Source organism: Biomphalaria glabrata, chromosome 5 (assembly GCF_947242115.1).
Source record: "Biomphalaria glabrata chromosome 5, xgBioGlab47.1, whole genome shotgun sequence".
Lineage (NCBI taxonomy): Eukaryota > Metazoa > Mollusca > Gastropoda > Planorbidae > Biomphalaria > Biomphalaria glabrata.
Window position 1 is genome coordinate 48,445,269 of NC_074715.1, and position 17,317 is coordinate 48,462,585.

The 17,317-nt window shown below is 40.2% G+C and overlaps 1 protein-coding gene across 1 annotated transcript in view; it reads right to left on the reverse strand.

Moving 5' to 3' along the window:
- The window catches only part of LOC106058644 (uncharacterized), a 48,422-nt gene that overhangs the window by 6,309 nt on the left and 24,796 nt on the right, over window positions 1-17,317 (reverse strand). The window contains exons 16-22 of the mRNA XM_056029681.1: window positions 13,616-13,742; window positions 12,077-12,253; window positions 7,397-7,621; window positions 3,886-3,992; window positions 3,467-3,542; window positions 1,501-1,613; window positions 212-350 (exon numbers count right to left, since the gene is read on the reverse strand). Of these exons, the coding sequence (XP_055885656.1) occupies window positions 212-350; window positions 1,501-1,613; window positions 3,467-3,542; window positions 3,886-3,992; window positions 7,397-7,621; window positions 12,077-12,253; window positions 13,616-13,742 (964 nt within the window). The remainder of the gene's footprint in view (window positions 1-211; window positions 351-1,500; window positions 1,614-3,466; window positions 3,543-3,885; window positions 3,993-7,396; window positions 7,622-12,076; window positions 12,254-13,615; window positions 13,743-17,317) is intronic.

Here is a 17,317-nt window from a genome sequence, read left to right on the forward strand (position 1 = left end):
TTGTCAAATCTTCTTTGTCTATGTCAGTTCTGGTGATCCTTATTTAAAAAAAAATATATAAAACGTTTATTGTATTATACCTTTACGAAATCCTTAGCTGACTGACTGATACATTCATCACTTCAATGTTTAGTAACCCTATTTGCGTTATGTGAGCTGTTTTATAAACATGTTAATCAAGTGCTACACAGCATTTTACTTAATTACTTACTTGAATACACGTTAGTATTGGAGGATACATTTAGTACAGTTGACATTGGTGTCTTAAGCTCATCAGGATGTATGGATGTTAGTCGACAGGTGCCAGTGGTGAAACTATAGTCAAACGATTCACACACAAATGTGTTCTCCTGACAAAACAAGCAGGCGAGATCTTAAGAAATGTTTTTTTTCCAACATATAAATTGCTGGATCGGGTGTTATGTCATAAACGTATAAGTTTACGAGATGTAAAAGCAAAGATGGTGGACGTGAAACTCTTGCAAGACATAACACTAGACCACATGCTGATCATGAAGTGGTGTGAAGACAGTTGATTTTTACAAAGCTTATTTCAACTTAAACTGTGTGTCTTGTACAATGTTTATAGAAGTTATTTCTCCCACATCCATTCTCGGATTAAGCTGAAACTTTGCACAACTATTCATTGGTATAGACAAGACACATTTCGATAATGAAATACATTTTATAAGTAAATTAATTTGTGATTATTAATTTAAAAAAAAAATTAATCCTTCAGTATTTAGAGATATGAGTATACCTATGTTTCAATGTTTTATCCCACACCCATTCTTGGATCAAGTTGAAACTTCAATCAATTATTTATTGTATCTAGCAAATCTTGAATAAAATAAAATAAAACTACAAAAAAACAATCATTTTACATTATTAATATAGCTTTGAATGTGGATTTCCCATTTGGTAAGCCTTTTTTAAAAAGTATTTTTTACATTTTGTTTGTTTTACTATGGAAAAAAAAAGGTTCCCCTATCACACAGTTAAGCGCTAATTTAAGCAGTGATGTATGGTAAGGAGACTACTTCTCCAGAACAGCGCTTATTAACCACAAGAAGAAATACCTTACGAGATAAGCCAGGGTAGTAGGCAAGACTGAAAGGGTTAATCTAACAACTATTTATATATTTATCTCCTTATAAGGAAACAATAAATCAAATAAGTGAAAATTTAATATTATTATAATTTAAATACAATCTAATATCAAGAGAACAGCCCTGACAGAAGAAAAGCGTCAGCGAAAAAAAAAGCAAGGCCAATGACACTAGCTCCAGCTGAAATAACCTGCCCAGTGTGCGGCCGAACATTTCCCGGACTCACATAGGTCTCACTAGCCACACGAGGAGGCACAAAACCCCAGTGCAAAGCCCTGAGCTCCCAGGATGACAAAAGTGGTCATCACCGAACCGCGATATATATATATTAGTGAGTGAAAAGCAATAAACACATTTTTTAACAAAAAAATATTTCAATGTGACATATTACCTGGCCACAGGATACAGCACAATCTGTTACACTGACCATGTTAAACGTTGTGTTTATAATATTGTCGGAAAATTTACTCTTCGGAAAGACCAAGTACTTTTGGAGCAAGGCGCCTGTATATTAGAAAAGTAAATGAAAATGTATTCAAAAATAAATGTTTGTTAATGTTTATGTGTATGTTTTACATGTTTCAGATGTCTTTTCACATTTTGAGGATAATTACATCCTAGCGAAAATCTCCAAAATAAAACGACGGTGGATGGCAGCGGGCAGGGTTCGAACCTGGGATCTTGGAGACAACCAAACGATAGTTCAGAGTACGTACGACATGACCAGGCAGCTATCCTGTATTGTGTATAGATGCAAAAAGAATGTTTTCCACAAATGACAAGCTAAATGCTTTATAACAAATATTTTCCTATTTAAAAAAGAGAAATATTAAAGTTCAATATTCAAATTTATTAAGTTCGGATTATAAACAGAAACAATACATTTATAATACATTTTTATAAAACCCAGACATATGACACACACCAGAAGTTAAACAAAGTGATTAGCTCCTCTGTTTAAAGTTTTGAGCTAAGATATTTTCACTGTCAATGTATTTCTACGCGATTTCTCATATTTAACATTTCAATTTCAAATCCTGTTGTATATATGAACATGCAATATTGTATTCTTTTTATTATGTATCTAGCTTTTATGTGTCAGTGATGCTGAACTTAATTAAAAATAGGAGAAAACGAGGTCATAAAAGCTTCTCATTACGGGGTGGCTGCCTGGTCGTATGGTATGTTCTTTGGACTATTGTTCAATGGTCTCGCTGATTCTCGGGTCAAACTATGCACGCACTATCCCCTGCACTATCCCCTGCAGGAGATTTGGGCTAGGATGTAATAATATGAAAAGAGCCTCCGAAACACGAGAGTATCGATGTTTTTGGGCATCGAAGAGGCAGTAATTTAAAAACAAAAGATATGGAAAAAAAAAAAACGCAAAACAAATGTTGTCCAGCCGTTGATCAGGAAACATGAAAAGGATGCCTGTATGTAGTCGCTGAATGAACTCTTTATGTTGTGTCTGTTCTATTTATGTGTATGTTTCTGTTGTGTTGTCTGTATATGAGAAAAGAGCCCTTGTAATCACAACAAATCTCCATAAGGATCAATAAAGCAGTCTTAGTCTTAGTCTTAGTCTTAGTCCAGACAGCAACTCTTGCCTTTAATTCAATCAGCTTTTCAGGGCAGAGATTTGACTCTGCAGCAAAGACCTCATCAACCCTTGTTTTGAATTCAGTCGGATTTTATTAGCAAAGTTTTGACTGCAGCAATGTTTTGACTTCACAGGAAATGAGACAGTGATCATCTTCAACCACGAAGAAGGACATTAGATTTCAATGTATGGCCTCCTCCAGTGGCACAACAACTATGGATCAGATTATAGAAATGAGATGAATGCCTGGGTATTATCTGTGGACGGGACGATTTAAACATTGAAATGAATGATTGAGTATTTACAGTTTGATTGTCAAAAGAGTTGAGCCAAAGCTCTTCGAGCTCTAGGCGTGTAAGTCTGCTTGAACAAGCCGCTCTGTCTGGAAGAGATCCAAGTCATTGTCTATGTAAAACATAGTTATTTCCTATATATCTGGCACTCCTGGCGCATGGACTAGAATACATGGCCGAAGGCCAAGCACACCGGGAACCCCCTCCGTTTTCCTATGTTGTGCCAAGCTAACTCGCCATTAGTGTAACGGTCCCTTGAGGAACGGCGCATGGATTATCGACAGGGACGTGGAAGCTCTCTTTCAACTCCGCACCGTGCTATGAGAGAACTCTCGCATTCCCTTGGACACTCCCACAGGAGTTTTGTTTTGCTATTCATTTAGCCTAATTACTTCCTCAAGTAATCGTTTCCACCCGAGTGCTATGTTGAGGCAGAATAGCGTACCCGGGTGAGTAATTACCTGAAGTATCACTTGGATCATTTGGAATGTCAAGATCGTCTCTGATATCAGTAGATGTATAGGTCTTGTTTGTATTCTGAAACAGTTTCCCAATCAACATTTATTTAAAATATAACTAATAAGAATGCTTTGTTATTTTAAAAATTATCAATATGTCTAATGTTTTCATAATGTAATTTATCCAGTAATCGTACAATATAAACTTATGTAAAAACAGTGGCGTAGCTAGAGTGGTGGAGGAGGGGGAGAATTTGAAAATCCCCAGGGCCTCCACTTGAGGGGGGCCCCAAATGAGTGTTTTTTTTTACATTAAATATTAAATATTATGCAAAAGCAGGGGCCCCCAAAGAGGTCAAGCCCCCCGGGCCCCCAAATAACGGAAAATTCCTAGCTACGCTCCTGTGTAAAAATCAACCTACATCTGGCAGTGTAATAGTGATCTGAAACATACTGTTATATACGTAGTCTGTGAGTATCTTGTACACACTTGCAACATCAAGAGTTCTCATTGTGCCATTCTCTGTCCCTATTCAAACACAAACAAATAATTGTAATAGAAGTTTTGTATCCGCCCATGATGAATAATCTGTTTAAATTGAATTTGAGATTGATACTACTGTTGTATAATTTGGTGAGACTTTTTTTAATGATAAAATGTATTTATCGTTCTTCTATACTATATCTAGCTTTAACGATTAACTGTTCAAATTTCAATAATATTGATAACTGGCTTTTCGATGATTAACTTTCTTTACATTTTTTAAAAATATTTCTGTCTCAATTATTGTAATGTTACAGAGCTTTTGTTTTGGGGCATAGAAAAGAGGGGGGGATATTTTCGCGATAAACTAAACAATGTCAAGGACAATAATTTGAACTGTACTGCTGCCAACTAAAATAAAATAAGTAGCCTAACAATGAGCTACAAACGAGAGAAAGAGATTTGAAATGTTTTTGAAGTTGTGTCTGTACTCTATTAAGATAAGAAAGATTAGTGCAAACAATTCTAATAAACAAAATATAAAAAGCATATCTTTTATTCTGTACTGCGGATGCAGGCTTGTCTATAATTCTTTTAATTAGTAGCATGGTCGAGAGGCCAATAGCGCTTGAACTTGGCTTGGCTTGGCTACATAGAAGGGGGCTCGAGGTTCGACACCCGACTAGGGCAGAGTTGTGTTTACTGAGCGCCTAAAGGCAGCACGGAAAACCAACTCCAAGATACCCCCTCCCCCACCACTAGTCCACAACTGAGATTGCACCAAAAGAGCCCTGAGCATGCTATAAGCATGAAAGTAGTGCTATATAACTATTATAATAATAATTACAAATGAAAAAGTTTAATACGTAAATCGATTAGAGATTTTTTTTTACGGTAAGGTCAATCCACATAAAAAAGATCTATATTAAAAAATACAACAGCAAGAGACCTTATATAAAGTGTTAGTGTATCAATTAAGTTGTAATAGATTGTGCCTAGCAATACTAAATCTGTGAGATAAGAAATATTTTTAACAAGTATTTTGTTTGGCTCGATTTCATGCTTTTAGCTTTCGTTAATTCGCTATGATCCTGTCACGTGTCTGGACCAGTAAGTGTCCAGGCCTTCTATGACGATTGCTCTCGGCTCAAGCCTCCTCAAAGTATCTTACAACTGTGCCTCATAGTATCTTACAACTGTGCCTCAAAGTTTCTTACAACTGTGCCTCAAAGTATCTTACAACTTTGCCTCAAAGTATCTCACAACTGTGCCTCAAAGTATCTTACAACTTTGCCTCAAAGTATCTTACAACTTTGCCTCAAAGTATCTCACAACTGTGCCTCATAGTATCTTACAACTGTGCCTCAAAGTATCTTACAACTGTGCCTCAAAGTATCTTACAACTTTGCCTCAAAGTATCTCACAACTGTGCCTCATAGTATCTTACAACTGTGCCTCAAAGTATCTCACAACTATGCCTCAAAGTATCTTACAACTGTGCCTCAAAGTATCTTACAACTGTGCCTCAAAGTATCTCACAACTGTGCCTCAAAGTATCTCACAACTGTGCCTCAAAGTATCTCACAACTGTGCCTCAAAGTATCTCACAACTGTGCCTCAAAGTATCTCACAACTGTGCCTCAAATTATCTCACAACTGTGCCTCATAGTCTCATAGTATCTTACAACTGTGCCTCAAAGTATCTCACAACTATGCCTCAAAGTATCTTACAACTGTGCCTCAAAGTATCTTACAACTGTGCTCAAAGTATCTCACAACTGTGCCTCAAAGTATCTCACAACTGTGCCTCAAAGTATCTCACAACTGTGCCTCAAATTATCTCACAACTGTGCCTCAAAGTATCACACAACTGTGCCTCAAAGTATCTTACAACTGTGCCTCAAAGTATCTTACAACTGTGCCTCAAAGTATCTTACAACTGTGCCTCAAAGTATCTCACAACTGTGCCTCAAAGTATCTCACAACTGTGCCTCAAAGTATCTCACAACTGTGCCTCAAAGTATCTCACAACTGTGCCTCAAAGTATCACACAACTGTGCCTCAAAGTATCTTACAACTGTGCCTCAAAGTATCTCACAACTATGCCTCAAAGTATCTTACAACTGTGCCTCAAAGTATCTTACAACTGTGCCTCAAAGTATCTCACAACTGTGCCTCAAAGTATCTCACAACTGTGCCTCAAAGTATCTCACAACTGTGCCTCAAAGTATCTCACAACTGTGCCTCAAAGTATCTCACAACTGTGCCTCAAATTATCTCACAACTGTGCCTCATAGTCTCATAGTATCTTACAACTGTGCCTCAAAGTATCTCACAACTATGCCTCAAAGTATCTTACAACTGTGCCTCAAAGTATCTTACAACTGTGCTCAAAGTATCTCACAACTGTGCCTCAAAGTATCTCACAACTGTGCCTCAAAGTATCTCACAACTGTGCCTCAAATTATCTCACAACTGTGCCTCAAAGTATCACACAACTGTGCCTCAAAGTATCTTACAACTGTGCCTCAAAGTATCTTACAACTGTGCCTCAAAGTATCTTACAACTGTGCCTCAAAGTATCTTACAACTGTGCCTCAAAGTATCTCACAACTGTGCCTCAAAGTATCTCACAACTGTGCCTCAAAGTATCTCACAACTGTGCCTCAAAGTATCTCACAACTGTGCCTCAAAGTATCACACAACTGTGCCTCAAAGTATCTTACAACTGTGCCTCAAAGTATCTTACAACTGTGCCTCAAAGTATCTTACAACTGTGCCTCAAAGTATCTCACAACTGTGCCTCAAAGTATCTCACAACCGTGCCTCAAAGTATCTCACAACTGTGCCAAAGAAGTGCTGATGAAAATAGAAGGTTTTCTAGTTATCTATTGTTCGTTTTAATTTCTGAAGCGACGACCTGATTCTTTACACAAAGTATAAATGGGAATTAATTGTCAAGTACAATTTATTCGATGCCCAACAAAATAAATAATTACTACTAGTTAGTTTTTACTGACCCTTATTTTTCAGTTAGAAGAAATATTTGTGTTAAATTTCACCTTGATCCGAGATGGGTGTGCGAGAAATAACGTGTACACATTTTATACCAGACAGATAGAAAGATTGAGTTAATTTAAGCCTTGTATATATCTAGCTTTTTGTTCACTTTTTTGTTCACTTTTTTGTTCACTTTTTTTGTTCACTTTTTTGTTCACTTTTTTTGTTCACTTTTTTGTTCACTTTTTTGTTCACTTTTTTGTTCACTTTTTTGTTCACTTTTTTTGTTCACTTTTTTTGCTGTGCAGAATCATATTTTCTAAGCTCTTTGGTTTGAAGCTTTAATTTAGTTGACAACAGAGTTCAATTCAGCGTCCTTGACATTGTTTCATCTATCGTGAAAATCAGCAATCAATATTACATGATTAAGTTGATGAAAAGTAACTTACTAGTGTAATGTGTGCAGGGGTTGATCTTTGATGTAGTTATAGGGTCGCCTTCACTTTCGCTGTGTTTCTGCCCTAACAGGCAGCCGCTGCCGCCACAGTAGTCGAAGCTATTACAGGTAAAACTGGCTGCAGAGACGCAAGCTGCAGCGCAGTCCTCTACAAAGTCAGCCTGGATGAAGTTAGCTGAAGGGTTAAGACCGACTGTCATCACAGGTGTAAACAAGTCTAGATAGGGACATCATAGCATACATAAATAATTATCATCATATATAAAACAAAAGAAAACAGTCTTTTATTCAAGAGATAACCATAACTTACAAATAGAAAAACAAACCTAATGAAATGCTCAGAAAGACAAAAAGATTGAAGCACATTTCTTATTCCATACTCCAGAACAAATTCGTACAAGTGCTCCTTCTTCCCTAATTCCAATAGAGAATGGAATGGGTTGCCTGAACCAGCCAGGAAAACCAACGACTAAGCAGAGTTTAAGTCATTGATTAATTAACATGCATGACTAGATTGACACATGAAATGCGTAGGGCGTCATTATCTTCTTTTTTTTTTTTAAGAAACGTCTATAATATATAACAGTGATGCCCAACCTTTTTCTACCGGCGGGCCATTTTAATTTTCGACACTCGTGTCGCGGGCCACATCATATAGCGAATAAACCATTTTAAATAGTTTTATTACAAACTATAATTACAAACCCGTAGCAGTGCTAGGCGATTAAGTAAGATCGGTTTCATCCGTTGTATCAATGAAAAGTTTGTCTAATCAATGAAGTGCTTGTAAACATTGGGATTGTCTGAATGTCCTTAACACTTGATTGCGGAAATTCATACAAATTGGTAAAGAAATGTCTTGTCTGCATCGCTCTAAATTTCTCAAACAGGAATGTCTGGCTGTGTAAGTCAATCAGCTCCATTTGCAGATCTGTCGGAGCAGTCCTCAGTGGCAACAGAAAACATTTCAAAATCTGCAGCACTGTCGTTTAGTTTTGAATGGAAATTTGTACCAATATCGTCCGATCGTTTGCAATGCTTTACCTGTTTTTCTCCCCAGGACACATTCTTTCATCACTGCTAGAAAACATTTTTTTACGCTTCATTTCTCATAAGTTAAAACAACTCTGTAGTTTGTCCTTACCGTGGGCACAAATCTTTCTCTTTTTTCTCGTCAGTCGCTCAACTCACTCAACTAGGCGTAAGTTAGCGATTTTTTTCTTTGCGGCTCAAACCAACAATCTACATTCATAATCAAGTTTTTGTTCCTACTGCTCTACCATCTCATTAACGCACAAATATTAATTGGTACGTATTATTCTCTTTGATATCAAATGAACGTTAAAAAAATTGATACCAAATTGATGCCCTATGTTACACACAACATGTTTAGAGCACGACTAGCTCAAGACAGCAGCGGAATTATCCAAGAACCTAAAACAACTGTCAACACTTGTCACCGAACAAAATAAACGACGTGTACATTAAAATAAAAATAATATGAATATTAGAATACATTAGATTAAAATAAAATCTATCCAAGAAAAAGTCCTAACGTATCAAAAATACATTTTTCAACCTTTTTAAAAATTTTCTTCACTTTATACCGATGTTTAGGCGGGCAGGATGGAGCCACGTCGCGGGCCGGATATGGCCCGCGGGCCGTAGTTTGGGCATCACTGATATATAAGATAAGTTAATCTACATTTAATTATAGTCGAATTCTGTTTTCTGGAACTTCGGTTAATCGAAGCAGCCACTTATTCAAACTTAATCCCAGTGTTTCTCAAGCTTTTACCAAAAGTTCCTCACTACACGAACACAATTTCGTTCGCCTCAACATCTCCTGAGCCAGTTGGGATCCTGGATGTGCGCTGCGATCTCCGACAGTGGGATCCTGGATGTGCGCTGCAATCTCCGACAGTGGGATCCTGGATGTGCGCTGCAATCTCCGACAGTGGGATCCTCGATGTGCGCTGCAATCTCCGACAGTGGGATCCTGGATGTGCGCTGCAATCTCCGACAGTGGGATCCTGGATGTGCGCTGCAATCTCCGACAGTGGGATCCTGGATGTGCGCGGCAATCTCCGACAGTGGGATCCTGGATGTGCGCTGCAATCTCCGACAGTGGGGTCGTGGATGTGCGCTGCAATCTCCGACAGTGGGGTCGTAGATGTGCGCTGCAATCTCCGACAGTGGGATCCTGGATGTGCGCTGCAATCTCCGACAGTGGGATCCTGGATGTGCGCTGCAATCTCCGACAGTGGGATCCTGGATATCTCCGACAGTGGGATCCTGGATGTGCGCTGCAATCTCCGACAGTGGGATCCTGGATGTGCGCTGCAATCTCCGACAGTGGGATCCTGGATGTGCGCTGCAATCTCCGACAGTGGGGTCGTGGATGTGCGCTGCAATCTCCGACAGTGGGGTCGTGGATGTGCGCTGCAATCTCCGACAGTGGGATCCTGGATGTGGGCTGCAATCTCCGACAGTGGGATCCTGGATGTGCGCTGCAATCTCCGACAGTGGGGTCGTGGATGTGCGCTGCAATCTCCGACAGTGGGATCCTGGATGTGCGCTGCAATCTCCGACAGTGGGATCCTGGATGTGCGCTGCAATCTCCGACAGTGGGATCCTGGATGTGCGCTGCAATCTCCGACAGTGGGATCCTGGATGTGCGCTGCAATCTCCGACAGTGGGGTCGTGGATGTGCGCTGCAATCTCCGACAGTGGGATCCTGGATGTGCGCTGCAATCTCCGACAGTGGGGTCGTGGATGTGCGCTGCAATCCGACAGTGGGATCCTGGATGTGCGCTGCAATCTCCGACAGTGGGGTCGTGGATGTGCGCTGCAATCTCCGACAGTGGGGTCGTGGATGTGCGCTGCAATCTCCGACAGTGGGATCCTGGATGTGCGCGGCAATCTCCGACAGTGGGATCCTGGATGTGCGCTGCAATCTCCGACAGTGGGGTCGTGGATGTGCGCTGCAATCTCCGACAGTGGGATCCTGGATGTGCGCTGCAATCTCCGACAGTGGGATCCTGGATGTGCGCTGCAATCTCCGACAGTGGGATCCTGGATGTGCGCTGCAATCTCCGACAGTGGGGTCGTGGATGTGCGCTGCAATCTCCGACAGTGGGGTCGTGGATGTGCGCTGCAATCTCCGACAGTGGGATCCTGGATGTGCGCTGCAATCTCCGACAGTGGGGTCGTGGATGTGCGCTGCAATCTCCGACAGTGGGGTCGTAGATGTGCGCTGCAATCTCCGACAGTGGGATCCTGGATGTGCGCTGCAATCTCCGACAGTGGGATCCTGGATATCTCCGACAGTGGGATCCTGGATGTGCGCTGCAATCTCCGACAGTGGGATCCTGGATGTGCGCTGCAATCTCCGACAGTGGGATCCTGGATGTGCGCTGCAATCTCCGACAGTGGGGTCGTGGATGTGCGCTGCAATCTCCGACAGTGGGGTCGTGGATGTGCGCTGCAATCTCCGACAGTGGGATCTTGGATGTGCGCTGCAATCTCCGACAGTGGGATCCTGGATGTGCGCTGCAATCTCCGACAGTGGGGTCGTGGATGTGCGCTGCAATCTCCGACAGTGGGATCCTGGATGTGCGCTGCAATCTCCGACAGTGGGATCCTGGATGTGCGCTGCAATCTCCGACAGTGGGATCCTGGATGTGCGCTGCAATCTCCGACAGTGGGATCCTGGATGTGCGCTGCAATCTCCGACAGTGGGGTCGTGGATGTGCGCTGCAATCTCCGACAGTGGGATCCTGGATGTGCGCTGCAATCTCCGACAGTGGGGTCGTGGATGTGCGCTGCAATCTCCGACAGTGGGATCCTGGATGTGCGCTGCAATCTCCGACAGTGGGGTCGTGGATGTGCGCTGCAATCTCCGACAGTGGGGTCGTGGATGTGCGCTGCAATCTCCGACAGTGGGATCCTGGATGTGCGCTGCAATCTCCGACAGTGGGGTCGTGGATGTGCGCTGCAATCTCCGACAGTGGGGTCGTGGATGTGCGCTGCAATCTCCGACAGTGGGATCCTGGATGTGCGCTGCAATCTCCGACAGTGGGATCCTGGATGTGCGCTGCAATCTCCGACAGTGGGATCCTGGATGTGCGCTGCAATCTCCGACAGTGGGGTCGTGGATGTGCGCTGCAATCTCCGACAGTGGGGTCGTGGATGTGCGCTGCAATCTCCGACAGTGGGATCCTGGATGTGCGCTGCAATCTCCGACAGTGGGGTCGTGGATGTGCGCTGCAATCTCCGACAGTGGGATCCTAGATGTGCGCTGCAATCTCCGACAGTGGGATCCTGGATGTGCGCTACAATCTCCGACAGTGGGATCCTGGATGTGCGCTGAAATCTCCGACAGTGGGATCCTGGATGTGCGCTGCAATCTCCGACAGTGGGATCCTGGATGTGCGCTGCAATCTCCGACAGTGGGATCCTGGATGTGCGATGTAATAGCATTAGGCAAGAAGGAGCACCCCTACGAGACAGTGCAATGGCATATGGAACAAATAATGTGGCTTTATCTTTGTGCTATCCCAGTCTTAGGTTGTAATTATCTTTTTGAAAGATTTATCAATTTTATTGGTAAAAGTACGACATTTTGATTTTTTAAAATATACAACACGTAATTACGTAAATGTATAATTACCAATGGGAGGAACATTTCCTAGCGCTGTGACAGACATGTACACATCATTAATATCGTCATATGTCAGTGATATTTGCTGAAACTGCACAGGAGATAACTGTGTCCACGAAGCCATGAGATTTGCAGCAGAGTTAATGAAAGTGTTATAGACTTGGTCCAAATATGGATGGTAAGGCTCTGCAGGGGAAAAACGGTAATTTTGTAATAATAATAAAACAACAAACACTGTAGGGATTAAAAGAAGCGCAACGGTTCACAAAATGAAGGAATACCAAAATTACTTTGGATTTTTTAATTTTAATAAGCATTTACTTTCATATTTCTCTTGGTCTGTTTGACCCTTGGGGTACATCACATTATGTTTCGAACATCTTTTTCTATTCTTCTCATGTCATTTACCCTGACTGTACCCCTGCCTTTTCTCGATACTGCCTTCTCATCACTTTCAGGGTTCCACTTTATCTTTCCCCTAGCAGAAGAGTCTATGTAAGCCCGAAGGCGTGGTGATATTGTCTAAAAATTTGTAACCCTGTTCCTCCCTGACTAACCTTTTTTTTTTCCACGTGCAAAGTAGGTCCATTTTTGTTTATTCTGTTGGACGTAAATGACTTGAACTAGTGTGTCAATGTGTTAAGAAACTTGAGTTATGAGTTTGGATTTCTTGACTGAGGATTGAGGATTGTTTTCTATTGTGTTAGTGAATCGAGATACATAAATTTGATTTGGAGATTGTGACATTATTTCTTTTTATCGGGGATATTGATTGATCATAGTTGGATTGCGCTTCTGCAATCACAGAGAGATACCAGCGATCAAAGAATCGGTGAGTTGCTTTCTTTAGTTCAATCCCACGTCGTAACAACATGCTTCTTCTTCTACAGAGGTCAGAGGTCGTCGTAGGGCCCCATTGCCAGTGGGATTCTTTTTCGAATGTCCTTTTTTGTGGTACGGTCTCTCTAGCACTTACTGTTACTGGAAAGGCGTTGAAGTTCCCGCGGTTTTCTTAGACCGGTGATGCCCAAACTAATTCAATCTGCGGGCCATTTTAATTTCCAACACTAATGTCGCGGGCCACATGATCGAAAAAATATAAAAACTTAATAAAATTGACCTGAAACTATTTTATTTCAGCTACAAGGACCTAGTACTTTAATTACATTAATTATTGGGATATTTTAATTTTCTTTTTACGCTAGCGTCAGAAAATGGTGCAAGTTCTGCTTATGTTTTGTTGTTGTTTTTGTATATAGCCACACTTTTTGTATAAATCAAACATTCTATAATCTGAGTCCTATTTCATAAACGCATAAATGCTAAATGCCTTGATCGCAATCCATTAGAAAAACAAATGAGGGCCCTAACGTAGGTAAAGATACATTTTGAACATTTTTTTAAGGGAGGGATGATTTTATATATTTTGTGCCGACGTATCGGCGGGTCAGATGGAAGCACGTCGCGGGCTGGATCTGGCCCGCGGGCCGTATTTCGGGCATTACTGTGATTTAGACAAAAAAAAAAGTAACAAAAGTCAGTACTTACGTCCTTTAAAAATAACGAGAAATTCTTTCTTTTGGTCAGTGTCGTAACAAGCTGAAGTGTCAAAATAGTTCACTGAATGACCATGGTCATTGAAATCGTAGAAGTTGACAGCAAAGTAAAATCCAGTCTGGAGAAGAAATAGATAAGAAATAGAACAGAGACCAGACTTTTCTAAAACGCTTGTCACGTACCTATATTAGATTTTAATTGCATGCTTCTTACCGATACATGCTGTCACGTACCTATATTAGATTTTAATTGCATGCTTCTTACCGATACATGCTGTCACGTACCTATATTAGATTTTAATTGCATGCTTCTTACCGATACATGCTGTCACGTACCTATATTAGATTTTAATTGCATGCTTCTTACCGATACATGCTGTCACGTATCTATATTAGATTTTAATTGCATGCTTCTTACCGATACATGCTGTCACGTATCTATATTAGATTTTAATTGAATGCTTCTTACCGATACAATCACTTTTTTCCCCATACTTTCTATGTATCGATTATCTTAGTATCAGTTATTATGATATAATTTATATGATATATGTTAGATGTTTGGGTAAATGGCATAGACCGCTTTCGCTTCGTTATCAGCGGGACTCCAGTTCGAATCCCTTCTAGAGCTGAGGTGGTTCTTTTGTGTTAGGCCCTCTAAAGGTTCATAACGCATTGCAGACTATAGACTTTAGTAATATATATATATGTTGGGTGAAAGCCAGAGCCTCATCTCTGCCAGAACCACCACCATCGGTACATGAAACGTAAGAAAGTAGCAGCCCAAGAAAGTAGATATCCTTCAGAGAAGCTGGAGATGGATAGGTCACACCCTGCATCCAATATAACAAGGCAAGCCCTAACCTGGAACCCCTAAGAAAAGAGGAAGAGAGTACGGACGCAATTTGGAAGCAGATGCCAAGCTGATGGGCAAGACTTGGGGACAGTTGGAGACTCGCCCAGAACCGAAACGCCTGGAGGAAGCTGGTTGGTGGCTTATGCCCCAGAAAGGACAACAGGCAGAGATGAGATCTGCTGTTGATGTTATTCGTCAAAAAAAGTGATAGACAATAAGAAATAATTAAAGAATTTCGTTTCGTCGTTCTTCGAATCAAGGACAGTACGAAATAATATGACTTCTGATTCAATCCTGTGAGAATATTTTGCACCCAAATAAACTTCTTTCTTTTATCGCTTTTACGGTGACGATAATGCAACCACATATCAGTAATTAGTTCTAAATTCATTTTACAAAACAACTCACACAATTAAAAAGTGGGTTAGGTAGATACTGAAGCGGGAAAAATCCTGTCCAATGTGGAAGCTACCATGCATCAATGTCACCGGAAAAAGTCAGTATTCCCGTTACGGCGAAAACCGTACAGTATGTCTTAGCCTATATAGTCGCAAATAGATTACATATTCTTATCATATTCATAATATAATTGACCATACTTGAAACTTAATTAAATAGTTGTTAAATAACTTCAATCCAATTTTTTTTTTTTTTTTGGTTTTGGCAGGATGGCCCATAAAAGAGGCACATAAAGCCCAAAAAAGAGGCAAAGAAAAGAGGCCTAAGGCCCAAGGATTCCTATGATGATAAAGCTAAAACTGAATAGCGCAAATTCTGAGCTTTCCTTTTTTTTTTTAAAAAAAAAAAAAGAGATACTTATGTTGGGGTGTTGCTCAATTGTAATTTTGTTTTGTTTTTGTTGTTTTTTTTAATAAGATTTTCAAGCAAATTATTTAAATTGTATTTTTTTTTATAGGGATGTCAAAACAGCGAATCAAATTCAATATACTCGTTGACATATCAATTTATATGACAAATTATCTATTTAAAGAATCTTATTCTTTTTTTTTTCTTTTATATATTGATCTTTCTGTTTGAGTTGAAGCAAAAACAAAAAACACAACAAAAAAGAAACATACTTATTTGTGCTGGGGACTATTAAAAAAAATTATAAATTTAAAAAGAGTTTATCACAGATACTATATTTTTATCTTTTCAGTCTGTGGTGATTCTAACTTCAGGACCTCTCGGTGTCAGCTGGTGGAGATTAGTTGTCCCGGGACTTCATTGGGGAAAAAATTATCGCCAGACCAGACAATTTGTAAAGAATAATCAATCTTAGATTATATATAGCCCTCTAAATGCTGTTTGGCCTCACGCGTCTGAAAATGGCTTTATTTCTCTACTAAAAATGTGAGAAACATTGTACTAGCTTTACCACCGACTCTTTTTCTTTGCTTCTTATGGGTAAATATTCCCATCGATCCTCCAATCTCTAGGCGTAGTTTAACAATCATTTGATTGCGGCTCAAACCAAAAATGCTGTCATTGTTGTTTGATAAATGCCATGTATATGTTGTTGTTTTATTTAATCAAACACACTTTATAAAACAAAACATGTTGGCTTATTATCCTGTTCCACAAACCAGTAAAGATTTGTTCACTTGTCCTGCTCGATTCTAAATTCAGGGTCCACCTGTAGTTTCTTCGTCTCTCTCAGTATATAAACGTACAAAGGTTGAAGGTCATAGTGTCAATCTATCTGAGAAAAGCACCCTCAAACATTTCTTGGAGACGGGGATTTTCTACAGTTTGTGCCGTTTTGGCTGGCCGGATAAAACTACATCGCGGGCCGGATGTGGACCGTGGGCCGAATTTTGGGAATTACTGGACTAGAGTAACACCTTTAGTAAAATCACTAAATTTAGAAAGCCTTCAGGATAGAAGACTCAAAAGTAAGTTAGCAATTATACATAAAACACTGAACCTTAATCTTCAAATACAAAAACAAAATTTTATAAAATACTCAGAGAGACACAAAGATAAAGGCACATTCCTCATCCCATATGCTAGGACAAATTTGTACTAATGCTCCTTCTTCCCTAGTGCTATTGAAGCATGGAATGGATTGCCTGAGCTATCCAGGAAAACCATTGACTTGGCAGAATTTAAGTCATTGGTTAATATGCATGACTGAATACATGACGCGTAGGACGTAATCATCTTCTTTTTTTGAAGTAACGTCTGTATTATATAAGATAAAGATAAGCAGATTTAGTAAATGTTGTGATCAGGTGCTTTGAAAATTATATTATCTAAGTCGATTGCAAAGACATAACGAAAATAATGTCAAGAAATGAGTTTGTTTTTATTTCATTGTGGGTGTTACTTCCCTCGTATAGCAGCTTAATTGTAAGTTGCAATTAAAAGGAAACACGTGTTGCTTTCGCTGTAAGAAGAAGTATATTCGGTGGCCTAACAAGGGTATATGATGCCCCTCACCACTTGATGCCCCGTGCGGCCCGCACCACTCGCACACGGCTAGCTACGCCACAGAGTATATTCATTTGAAAGTTGTTCGTCGCTTGTAGTCGAAGATTTTAAAAGAGAAACTAATTCGCTGTCCATTTCTTTACTTTGACCTATCCCTTATTTGACCGTTGGGGCGAAATAAATAAATTTTAAAGTAAAGCTTATATTAGGCCCAGTTGTATCAATAGTAATGTCTGCGCTAGATGTGGCTAAATATTTAGGTCGCAGCCGGGGCTGCGTAGCCACGGGAAATACCGCATTCCTCATTAATCTTCGGGCTCGATGACAAGCTTTATTATTATTATTGTTATTATTAATTAAGTTTGGATCGGTCATATAATTAAATTTGTAATAGATCTAACAATA